We start from the raw sequence: 12,461 nt of genomic DNA on the forward strand, positions 1-12,461 counted from the left end.
TCTTCTAGATGCTAACAACATCATTATACTTTATTAAAAAAATTACACATTCACTAATTTCACCACCTACTTCAACTGATAAGCCTTTAAGCATTGGAAATCCATCAAGTTCAGTGAGTTTTTCAAAATTCGAACTTTCACTTGAAAGCTTTAATTTTATCATTAGCAACAAATACTGTCAGGGACCAGCCAACCTTTCAGGTTTTTAAAAAATGTCTACCAAATATTCAAGTCTGAATAAGCAGAGTTTCTCAGTCATTGTTTCCAGTAAAGCTCACAACTTAAAAACGGTACAAGTGTTTCCCCTTTACCATACTTCAGTATGCAGTAGAACTGCTTTATGCATACTCCCTATTTCACCACACAGAATTTAAAAGATGCATACTCAAGTGTGGAGAGGCAATAAAATTTTTACTGTTTCATCAATGACATTCTTAAGTGAAACTGACTTTTTAAAAAACTGTGTCACAATGAAGAATATACTAACAGTACAATTTGGTGTCACTTCACTAGCAGTTTTTCCTTCCACTACTTTTACACCATCAGTGCAAATATCAACATTGTGAAAGGTGCCAACAGCGTCTCACTGTTAAGAAAATAATTTTAATTTGTGGACCTCCTAAAAGAGTATTAGGGACTCTTAAGGAATCGCAGACCACATTTTGAGAACCTCTAGTTCATATAATTATCTAGTAAATAAATTTACTTTTTTTTTTTTTTTTGAGACGAAGTCTCGCTCTGTCGCCCAGGCTGGAGTGCAGTGGCGCCAATCTCTGCTCACTGAAACCTCTGCTTCCCGGGTTCAAGCGATTCTCCTGCCTCAGCCTCCCGAGTAGCTGGGACTACAGGCGCATGCCACCATGCCCAGCTAATTTTTTGTATTTTCAGTAGGGATGGGGTTTCACCGTGTTAGCCAGGATGGTTTTGATTTCCTGACCTTGTGATCCGCCCGCCTCGGCCTCCCAAAGTGCTAGGATTACAGGCGTGAGCCCCTGCGCCTGGCCAATGAAATTTAAATCATTGATTCACAAATCACAATTTTGTGCCCAGGTCAATAGTGTCATATCAGGAAATATTCTGAAGAAGTGTTATTCATGAGGTCCTAGTAACCATAAAGCATAATACTGAGTTCTTTGGAGAAAAGTGGTAGATTTATCTTGGCAAAAATACTAGTAAATGCTAGGTAATGTAATGTGTGATCAATAAGGGTTATATCCCTGTGCATGATGGCCTTTGGTGTCAAATGGGAATGTTTGAAATATTTTAATGGATTTAAATTACAGAAACTTAATGAAAATTGGAACAATTTAAAACAAAAATAAAAACATTCTCTCAAGTCAGAAAATATGAATCGTTTATAATAGCATTTTCAAGCCAAATTCTTCCTTTGAATTACAGAACAGATAATTATTTGTATAACTATTTTCTCCATTCTCCAAAAAATGCCATTCTAGGAGAAAAGTTAATTTATTATATACAATGATATCTTAGGGCAGTGGGCTTAATTCTCTCTAGGAGGCATGCTGAGAAAAGACTGATTTAAAATATATTTCCCCTTCAACAGGTCTTAAACACAACCTAAAAGCTCATTTGGCAAGTTGAGTTACTGTCAAATCTTTATTGCTGTGATCTTCTATGATGATCATGAATGGGACAGAAATTTAAGGTTACTTTTTAATATAAAAAGAAGATTTAGCAGAGATAACTTCCTGAGACAAAACACCTCACAATGCTTTTACTCATCTTTTTTGGGGATTTTTATCAAATTTGGGTCATTGACTACTTCAAGTCTTGCTCTATCCAAGCCTCCTTCACTTTCAGCAACAACCTTTACCTCTTACTTTAAAAGATCAGAGTTCTCTGGCTCTTCTCTTCAATTTCCTCAAAAATGTTTTCACTGTCATCAATTCCTTCCTCTCTCCAATTTTCTACTTTCTTTCTTTTTTTTTTTTGAGACAGAGTCTTGCTCTGTCGCCCAGGCTGGAGGGCAGTGGTGTGATCTTGGCTCACTGCAACCTCCACCTCCCAGGTTCAAGCGATTCTGCCTCAGCCTCCCGAGTAGCTGCGGACTACAGGTGCCTACCACCACGTCCAGCTAATTTTTGTATTTTTAGAGACAGGGTTTCACCATATTGGCCAGGCTGGTCTCGAACTTCTCTCCTGACCTTGTGATCCACCCACCTCGGTCTCCCAGCTCCAATTTCTACTTTCAAGTCATCATCTTCACATTCCTTGCTAGTTCCCAAAATCAAGGCTTTTTACTTCATTTTTGAATTCTGCCCCATAAATTACTATTACAAATTTTAACTTCTTTTTAAATCTCTATGGAGTCAACAGGTATGAAGAGTCTATTATGTACCAGGCAGGAACCATGGTAAGGGTTTTCATATAAGCCAGCATATCTCACAATTTTCCTCCAGTAATGAGGAAATTGGATACTTATAAACTGTGAACATTTTACTTTAAAATATTTTAAATTATTGATTATTGAGTAAAAGTGATGCTCCATAAGTTGGGCCAAGGAACTCTGAGCAACCCCAGTAAACCTCTACATACTCCCAAAGCACAAATCTCAGTTTAAAAAAGAACAGGCAGCCAGGCGTGGTGACTCATGCCTGTAATCTCAGCACTTTGGGAAGCTGAGGCAGGAGGATCACCTGAAGTCAGGAGTTTGAGACCAGCCTGGCCAACATGGTGAAACCCCATCTCTACTAAAAATACAAAAAAAAAAAAAAAAAATTAGCTGGACATGGTGGTGCACGCCTGCAGTCCCAGCTACTCGGCAGGCTGAGGCTGGAGAATCACTTGAACCTGGGAGGTGGAGGTTGCAGTCAGCCACGATTGCACCACTGTACTCCAGCCTGGGCGACAGAGTGAGATTCTGTCAAGAAAGAAAGAAAGAAGGAAAGAAGGAAGGAAGGAAAGAAAAGAAAAGAGAAAGAAAGAAAGAACGAACGTACGAATGAACGAACAGGCAAGGGTTCTTGTGATAATATTTCTCCCAACAGTTAAGTGACTATTTTGAATAAGACAATGTACTAGGTACTTTGGGACAAAGATGATTAGGATGCTCACACTGTATCCTCAACTTTAAATATATCCCTCCATCTTCCAAAAGCTGGATGCATTTAGGACTCAGCTTAAATGCTACTGCCACCAGTAAGACCTTTCTAGTTAACCCTAGCCTGAAGCATTGTTTCCTAGAGAATCCTATAGGATTTCATTTTAACTGTTCATGGTACACTTGTGTACACATCTTTTCTTGCTTTCTAGAGTAGATCCTCCTTAAAGCCAGGGTCATTGCTTATACATGTCTTTATCTCCAGATCACCTTATATATTTGAGTATGGCGGTTTAAGGACAGATACCATAACACAAGACTAGAAAGCCATGATGGATTTAAATTTCAGTTCCACCACTCATTTCAGATGTGCAATAGTGGGCAAATTTACTTAACCTCTTTCAAGTTTGACTTATGTAAAACAGGAATATTATTATTATCAACCTCTTAGTGCTGTAAGAATTAAATTCAGAGTTAACCAGTTAGAGCAGTGCCTGACCTACAGTAACCACTTCACAAACATATAATTCTATCTCCCAGCTGCTGTGAGAATTAGGCAGCCATGTTTAGCAAAGTGTAAAGTGCATGGCACACACTAAATATTCTATGGTAAATGTACAAATGAATAAATTCACGTTTTGTATTTTCCACAAAGGATTTAAAATATATAAAGAATGAAGGCAATATTTCATTATATAAATACACTGGTAAATGTAAAGACAGCAAAAGAAAATGAAATTAGGCAGATCCAAGAGCCTTTTCCAAAAACGTCCATTACTGCAACCACAGCAGACCCAAACTAGAGCAGGTAGTTAGTAATATGAAGTGCTCTAATTAAGAGGCTTGAGGTCTTGTTCAGGGACTGTAACCTGGGTGCCCAAGAAAGTCCAGGGATGGTACTAGCTTCAGCAGCACATACAGAGAGAAGATTAGCGTGGCCCCTGAGCAAGTATGACACGCAAATCCGTGAAGTGTTCCATATTTTTTATAAAACAAATTAAAAAAAAAAAAAAGAAGGTCCATGGATGGGGGGGGGGGGTGTCTGTGAATGAATGCACTAAATTTTAGGCAAAAATGTTTGTTTCTCTGTGCATTTTCTCTGGGAGTATTCCTAACTTTTTCCTCTGTTTCTAGTTCCAACTTTGCCACAATTAACCTTGTGGAAACATAATTTAAAAAAATTTTTTAACTGAAGATGAGGGACTTAATCCCTAGCGTCTTCAAGCTCCAAAATGTTTGATTCTGTGCTTCATAACACGTTTTTTTTTTTTTTTTTTTTTGAGACGGAGTCTCGCTCTGCCCCAGGCTGGAGTGCAGTGGTGCGAACTCGGCTCACTGCAGCCTCCGCCTCCCGGGTTCAAGCGATTCTCCTGCCTCAGCCTCCCAAGTAGCTGGGACTACAGGCGCCCGCCACCACGCCCGGCTAATTTTTTTTTCTTTTTTTGCATTTTCAATAGAGACGGAAGATATTCTTACACTATTGTTTTCTTTCCTTATTATTATAACACTCTTGTGCAAACTAGTCTAGGGCATTTTTTAGGGTTATGGTGATAATAACAAAGTGCTCTAACAATTACTATTCTTACCAGCCACTGGATTTGCAAATGCATAAAAGCACACCAGCCAGTGTTATAAACAGCACCCCCTTCCTCCCAACCCTTCTTCTCCCCTTAGAAACCGAACAGCTGAGATATCAAAGCATTTGAAATTCCACTTTTGACTCCATATACATTTGTTTTTGGCTTCTTTGCTTGTTTATAGTTTGTAGCCAGCACACACTATCCCCGGAATAAGCCCAACAGGAGTGTAGATTAACTACCACCATTTTAAAGGCAAACTTTAGTTTTACCAAAGCCTCCTACGGAATTCAACACATTCGGCTTCTGTGTTTCCCGACACCACTGATCCCGCTGCAGACTGCAGGAGCTCTGGCAAGCGCCACAAGCGCCAGGGGAGACAGAATCCCTCAGTAGCAGGCATTGCCTCCCCAAATCACCCCGGTCCCCTGGGCCCCACCGCCTTCTCCCTTCCTGGAATCAAAGTGGACCAAGACCTCGCAAGGCCTGAGGCGGCGGCCGCAGCGGGAGCCCAGACCACTGCTTAACGCGGCCCTCAGTCCAGAAGCTCCAGGAATCGGCCGTAACCTATGGGACCCCGCTCCCTTCTACGGGTTTTGGACCTACCATGGCTGTGTCGGTCCGATCCCGGGAACCCTCGTTTGTCACCGGCTACTCAGGCCCTGAGAGAAACCCACCGATCCACTGACCGTCAGACTGACTGACGTGGAGCTTCCGGGAGACGATTCTCGCGATAGTCAGAGGCCAGGGCCGGAGCGCCTGCGCAAACTGCGCGCAGGACCGTCGTTTCCCAAGCCCCGCCCCAGTTTCCTAGGCAACGTGGCCTTCCAGCCAGCTGGTAGTGGACCTGAGGCCGCCGGGAAGGAGGGGTGTGGCCTACACCACTGAGGGCTGTGACCTGGTGCAGCTAAGCTTGGATCCCGACCAGAAGATAGAGATTGAAACGATGAGGAAAACGAAGTGCCTAATCCCGGCTAGACGCTAACTGCACGGCAAGCTCCCCAGTGCTGTCGTTGTGTTTCGGAGGCCGAGAACCGCTATCGGGCTTCCTCGGACTCTGGCCCTGGAGCGGGGAACCTCGAGGGAGAAGGCGAAACGAGTCTCCAGTGTGTTCTTGGGGCTTGGTGCGAGGCCCGGAGAGTTCTCTGCAGGCCCTGGCCCGGGCACTGATTAAGGCCGCGAAGAGACTCACCGGGCTGCGGGCTTAGCTTCAGGCTTCTGAAGTCAGAGGGAGGGCTGACAGCTTCCACTTCTGGAGCTCCCCGGGAGACGGCAACTACCCAACCGTGTGTGTGTTTGTGTGTATGTCTTTTGTTGAGCATCGGCTGGCTGTGTTATTCATCCAACAAATATTTATCGATCTTCAGCAGTGTGCCAGCCATACCTTCCTCTCAAATCTTCACATCAAACCTGAATTATCTCCATTTAATGATGAGGAAACTCGGGCTCAAAGAAGTTAAGTGTTCTAGCCAAGACTGCATAGTAAGTGGTAGATAAAACCTCAAAGTTGGGCCGGGCGCGGTGGCTCACGCCTGTAATCCCAGCACTTTGGGAGGCCGAAACGGGTGGATCACCTGAGGTCAGGAGTTCGAGACCAGCCTGGCCAACATAGTGAAACTCCGTCTCTATTAAAAATACGAAATTAGCTGGGCGTGGTGGCGGGCGCCTGTAATTCAAGCTGTTCCAGAGGCTGAGACAGGAGACTCGCTTAGAACCCAGGAGGTGGAGGCTGCAGTGAGCTGAGATGGCGCCCCTGCGCTCCAGCCTGGGCAACAGAGCAAGACTGTCTCAAAACAAAAAACCTCAAAGTTTGTGCTCTTTCTACTACGTAAAAATCTCTCTTCATTAATGTGGCTGAATTCTAAGGACCTGTGCCATAGGTGTTACACTACACAATAAAGTTCGAGGACATTTGCTTATCACACACACTGCACATCTCCTGTAGTTCCTTTTTTTTTTTTTTTTTTTTAAGAAAACATGTGGACCATATAAAACTTGCCCTCTGGTTACACGTACAAACGTGTATCTTTAACTTGAGAGAGATCGTAAAGTCTTTTCAGACCTCCAGATTTTCAGAAAGGCAAAAAGAAAAATTATATATTTGTGTGTGTAGATAATGATAATCAGAGGGAGATGATTTTGCACGAAATTATTTGGCTTTAGTAGGAGCCTTGAGCTAATGTGACTCTCTTCATGGGCCTCAGTTTTCATCATCTTAAAAAAAAATCCAGTTGCATAGTTTCTAAAGATCCTTACATTTTTTTCTTTTTTTTTTTTTATGTTTCTGTGGCATTCAATAGTGGAAAAAAGAGTCTGGAACTGGAGTTTAGTGCCAGCAGTGTGATCTTATGTAAATTGAGACTAATAATTCTAATAATTGCATACTTTGCTTACTGTATGGAGTGACTGAGGATCCTGAGTTGAAAAAATTATATGAACTATACCTAATTTGCTTGAATAGTGGAACTTTCAATATTTCTAATTCCTGGATACTCTTGCACTTGAGAGAGTATTTTTGGATTTGGCACAGTACTAAGTAACACAAAATAAAATGATGGATCTCTATTGTCAAGGGGCTCAGCTGGGAATACTTAAATCTTTATATACCACTGGGCACCTAAGGGTCTACCTAGCTGGTGTTGCGGGCCTGAACCCCCAAGTGTCATTCTTACTTGGACTATATCTTTTCTCATGTTTTCCAGTGCAATTAGCCAAAATTAAGTCCTGCAATTGTAGACTGTAAATTCACTCTTTTAACCATTACATACTGAATGTGTACTATATACAAAGCACTATACTAGTTGCTGCCTTAAGATATTACCCATAGAATTTGGTGTTGGATTTTGGTTGAAATAAATTTTAAAGAAATAAAATTATTAAATAGGAACTAATACATAACATTAAATATACACGTGTATTTCACTATGCGTTTGACTGTGGGTTTAAATTAAAATCTTTTGTTTACTTGGTTTAGAGGAGACTGGAAGGTTAGGAAAAATAACCGTTGGGAAGAAAAGAAATACAGACAAGCTTAGCAGATTGGTAAAGGGTTTCCCAAGAGGTTGACTGCAATTGATTAACAGATCTTAAAGTCTTACCTAGTCAATTTCTATGATAGCTATTTCAGCCCTGCCTTTTTGTAGCAGCTGGGAGAATTCCAAGTGGGAATTCAGGTTGCAGTGCCTCTGTAAGTACCCTATATATACCGTTCCCTTCCCACCCTATTTCTACCTCTTCATAAGAAGTTGAGGAAAATAATTCCTTGAGAAAGAGTCAGGGTTTTTTGTTTATTATTTTATTTTATTTGTATTTATTTATTTATCTTGAGATGGTGTCTCACATTGTCACCCAGGCTGGAGTGCAGTGGCGCCATCTCGGCTCACTGCAACCTCCACCTCCCGGGTTCAAGCGATTCCCCTGCCTCAGTCTCCCCAGTAGCTGGGACTACAGGTGCACGCCACCACACCCGGCTGATTTTTGTAGTTTTAGAAGAGATGGGATTTCACCATGTTGGCCAGGCTGATCTTGAACTCCTGACCCCAGGTGATCTGCCTGCCTCGGCCTCCCAAAGTGCTGGGATTACAGGCTTGAGCCACCACACCCAGCCTTGTTTATTATTTTTAAATATACATGTGTTATCACTTAGCTAAGTGGTAAGTACTAGCATGAATAAGAACCTAGTTTCTCCCTTCAAAGGGGTTACAATTTATAAGCAGGAAAGGTTATTTATGCACAAATAATTGAATACCAGGCAGAATATGAGTACCTTCTGAGAGAAGTACCAATAAAATACTCTGAAGATAAAATATCCAGCTGGGGAGATAAGTTTCATAAAGGAGGTAGAATCTGAGGTGGACTTTGAGGTGAAGAGTATACGGCATGTTTGAGAACCAAAAAAGGTCCAATTTGTTTGGAGAATGGTATTCATTTAGAAGAACGGTGAGGGAGAAGGTTGAAGAAGAAGGTTGGGGCTAGAATCTGGGGATTTTTAAGTTGGGAGAAATTGAGCTTTGAGTCAAGCAGTTGGGACTTACTGGGCCAGAAAGGAAACCTGTTTATATCTGTACTCTAGATGGTTTGTCTTTTGTTGGTGTGTATGACACATTAAAAGAAGTTGAAACAGACTATACAAGTTTGGTGGAAGTGAGTGTGGAAATAACAGTAATAAGGAAAAATTTTTATTAAATGCCCACTATGTGCCTGCCTGCCATTGGAATGTGTACCTTGCGTACTGCAATTCATAAAGTAATACTAAAAGATAGGCATTATTTTCTCCAGTTTATAGATGAAAAACAGAGGCCTGAATTGGTTAAGTAGTATACCTCATGCCACATTGCTCATGACTGACAGACCTGAGATATGAACCTAAGTTATATTTAATGATATTAACATCTTTTTTTGCTGGATTGTAATTTCTCCTTTTTTCCCTGAGAAGCTAGAATCAACTGGATACACAAATGCGTTTGTTGAATTGAGGGAGTGGGAGGCATCCTATTGCTGATGTTTTTAATCTAATGAACCCAGAAGAATACCTTTAATCAGAGGAAGATGTGGAGCCAGTGAATGATAGTGGAGCCAATGAAGGAACAATCAGAGAAAGAGAATCAGGAAAGAAGAAAAAGTGAAAGAAAAAGAAGTGGAGTCAGTGTAGGAACAATCAGAATAAGAGACCCAGAATAACTTTATGTCACAGAAAGAAAAGAAAGGGAAAATGTGACTGGGTGACTAGCATCTTGATAGCTCTAGAGAATGTAAGGAGGCTTAGTATTTGCAAAAACTATTGCCAATGAAATAAATGATTATGAGGACACTATCAGCCTTCAAAAAAGTTGAGTAATACTAGGGAAGGCAAGTTTACAAAGGGTTTAGAAATTATTAGATGATAAAAAAAAAAGTGGAGGTCATCAGTATAAACTATTTTACCAAGCAATTAGTGAAGAAAGGCAAATGTTGATGTGAGAGGTGTCTCACTGTAAGTGGGTTGACTGTTCCTGCATTTAGGGCGTGCTTGATTTAATTATGATAGGGCTCCAAATGGATGCAGGCCACTAAATGGACCTTTGTAGTGTGAGTAGGAACTAGCCAGTTAAATGTCAAGAGAGTATATCTAGAGCATTTGACTTTTCCAGAGAGGTAAGAATAGTTCAGCATGCCTGGGCCAGAGAGTAAGAAGGAGGAGGATTGAGAAATGGTACTAGAAAGATAAACGAGATTCAGATTCTGAAGATCCATGATAGCCAGCTAAAGGAGTCTGGACTTTATCCTGTAGGCTCTGGGGAACCATTTAAGTATGTTAAGTAGGGTAATCTTCATGCTTCATTACTGATACATCATCACATGTCAGTTACTTTTCCTGTTAGAGGAAATGTTAAGATTATCAGCCTGATTTCTGTATGAGGTGAATGAAAGCGAAAGTTTTGACCACATAGTCAAATAGCAGCCAGCAGCAGACTAAATTGAGTTGGAGAACCACTGAACTGTCTTCCAAGAAAAATGGAGTTTGTGGTTGCCCAACACTTAGAGGCAAATGTTGGACTGATTGCAAAAGCATTGACCAACCACAATGTGCTGTACACTTCATGTGACTACCTTCTAAACATTTTAAATTCGTTAAATTTACTTCATGGGAGTTTGATGTAGGATTCCAGATGCAGAGGATGTTAACTTTTGTTTACCTGAAAGTGTAAAAATCCAGATTATTAGTAATGTGTTTGACTTGTGTTAATTTTACCTTAAAAATTACATTAACCTTATGTTTTTCTAATAAACATTTTTAGAGGAGTCAAAGTTTAAAGTGAGCTTTGAATGAAGCAAAGGAGGTGATTTCGTAGATGGGAATTGCTAGACATTGTAAATATGGCAGTAGACTGGGGAGTTTGTCAGTGACCTCCACAGTGCTCCATCTGCGGATTCGTTCTGTACCCCACTCTTCACTCATGGGGTACAGACCCCATGGTAAGTCATGACCAGTGGGCTCTGGGTACTTCTTTGCCCCGGGGTTGTCAAGTGAAGTGAACCTCTGGGTCTTAGTTTTATTACCTACAAAATAATGGACAGCATTAGCTCCAAAGTCTCTTCCTGTTGTAAGCTTTTTTATACTTTTGAGTCTGTGATTCTATGTTCTTGTCAAACGAAGTGGATGAGGGGAGTGGCTGCAGGATGTTTCAATGGGCATTTGTCTTTACTTAATTCATGTGCCAGTGTAGTAGTGTTTCTCACATCTTTCATAGCATGCATTGTTCTTTTTATCTGGAAGCCACCTTCCATCAGCAAATTTTTGTTGAGATTTTGTTATGCTTGGAACAATGCTCTACAAACCTGAGGCTCCTGGGGCTCAGGACAAGGAGCCTGGTAGGCATGAGGGGACAAGGAATACAGGCCCAAGTGTGCCTGGTATGTAGAGGTCCCAGGTGAACATTCTCTCAACCAACGTTTAACTTTCTTTCTAGGAAAAAGATTTCACAAAGTTTTATATAAGCAAGTAGATAGGTTTAGAGTAATTATGTTTCCTTAAGAATTATGTCCTTGGAAATGACAGTGCTGCATATAAATAAATGAATAATAATGATGAATAGCCTGAATATCTGGCATATAGCAGTTACCTTTAAATTAATTGAAAAAAATTTAATGTAAAAGTGAAATATCTGGAGTGACAAGGCACTGCACAGTGTGATTTTCATCAAATTGCTTTATTCCTCTTTCTTCTAAAGCATTTGTCAGTTCAAGTTGATCTAAGGGCATTACTGAATTTGAGTTCAAATGTACTCCAAGTCCCAAGGTTTAAAAATGAATTCATGGGGCTCTGAACTCATGATATGCTTTTGTATCTGAAGATGATCATCCAAAACATATTGAGTAGCACTACGACAGGACTTTTCATTTGATGTCAAAGCAACTTCACATTGATAGTGTTTGATATATTCACTAAAATCCAAATAAAGCTATTGTCTCTAGGAAGAAGAAATTTTTTCTTTAGCTAAATATGGCCGTACTTTGGTGCATCTCACACTGACAATGAATATAGATACAACTTTATCCTAAAAGGGTTTATATATAAAGTGTAACATTCACTTTATATACATACACATAGATAGACGAATAGACATAAATAAAGTCAATATCTGAAAGAAGTAGAAGATTACAAGTGATTGTATTTTCTATTTTTCTATTATATACTGTGTAATAAAGAAACAAAGTTATTTATTTATTTATTGTTTGAGATGAAGTCTAGCTCTATCACTCAGGCTGGAGTGCAGTGGCACGATCTTGGCTCACTACAACCTCTGCCTCCCAGGTTCAAGCAATTCTCCTGCCTCAGCCTCCCGAGTAGCTGGGTGTACAGGTGTGTGCCTCCATACCTGGCTTGTTTTTTTTGTATTTTTAGTAGAGACAGGGTTTCACCATATTGGCCAGGCTGCTCTCGAACTCCTGACCTTGTGATCTGCCCACCTCAGCCTCCCAAAGTGCTGAGATTAAAGGCGTGAGCCACCATGTCCAGCCAGAAACAAAGTTATTTTAAGCAAACAAAACGTACCAAAGGAGCTTGCCATTTTGAAGAAAGCTTATTTTAAATCTGCCCACAGCAGAGAAATACCTCTTATTTTCTGCATAAATCTGGATTCTCATTTTATAAAGCCCACTAGGGTGAAACGAAATGATACAGTCATATTCAGGAATGAACAGTCCACCAAAAGAGAATATGCAATTTCTGTCTCAGTGTTTCAAGGGAACTCAGAACTAGGTTCTGAGAAAAAAAAATGGATTTTATGGTAAGGGGTATTCCTGGTAGAACTAGACAAGAAAGCAGCATTATTGAAAGGTTT

At 40.6% G+C, this 12,461-nt stretch overlaps 1 protein-coding gene, 1 long non-coding RNA gene and 1 pseudogene across 3 annotated transcripts in view; 2 read left to right on the forward strand and 1 right to left on the reverse strand.

The window, feature by feature from the left end:
* COPB2 (COPI coat complex subunit beta 2) overlaps positions 1–5,324 on the reverse strand; it is a 31,976-nt gene extending 26,652 nt beyond the window's left edge. Inside the window, 1 exon segment of the mRNA NM_001133132.1 lies at positions 5,245–5,324. Coding sequence (NP_001126604.1) covers positions 5,245–5,247 — 3 coding nt within the window. The 5' untranslated portion in view covers positions 5,248–5,324.
* On the forward strand, positions 3,948–4,047 carry LOC112132852 (U6 spliceosomal RNA; annotated as a pseudogene).
* A 157-nt stretch (positions 5,325–5,481) lies between the features above and the next one.
* Positions 5,482–12,461, forward strand: part of LOC129058657 (uncharacterized) — a 62,126-nt gene continuing 55,146 nt past the window's right edge. Inside the window, exon 1 of one of the 2 annotated variants that reach the window (XR_008523927.1) lies at positions 5,482–6,120. This is a non-coding gene — a long non-coding RNA (uncharacterized LOC129058657). The remainder of the gene's footprint in view (positions 6,121–12,461) is intronic. The other variant, XR_008523928.2, reaches the window with a different exon arrangement.

The sequence above is a fragment of the Pongo abelii genome, chromosome 2, assembly GCF_028885655.2.
Source record: "Pongo abelii isolate AG06213 chromosome 2, NHGRI_mPonAbe1-v2.0_pri, whole genome shotgun sequence".
NCBI classification, from domain to species: Eukaryota; Metazoa; Chordata; class Mammalia; order Primates; family Hominidae; genus Pongo; species Pongo abelii.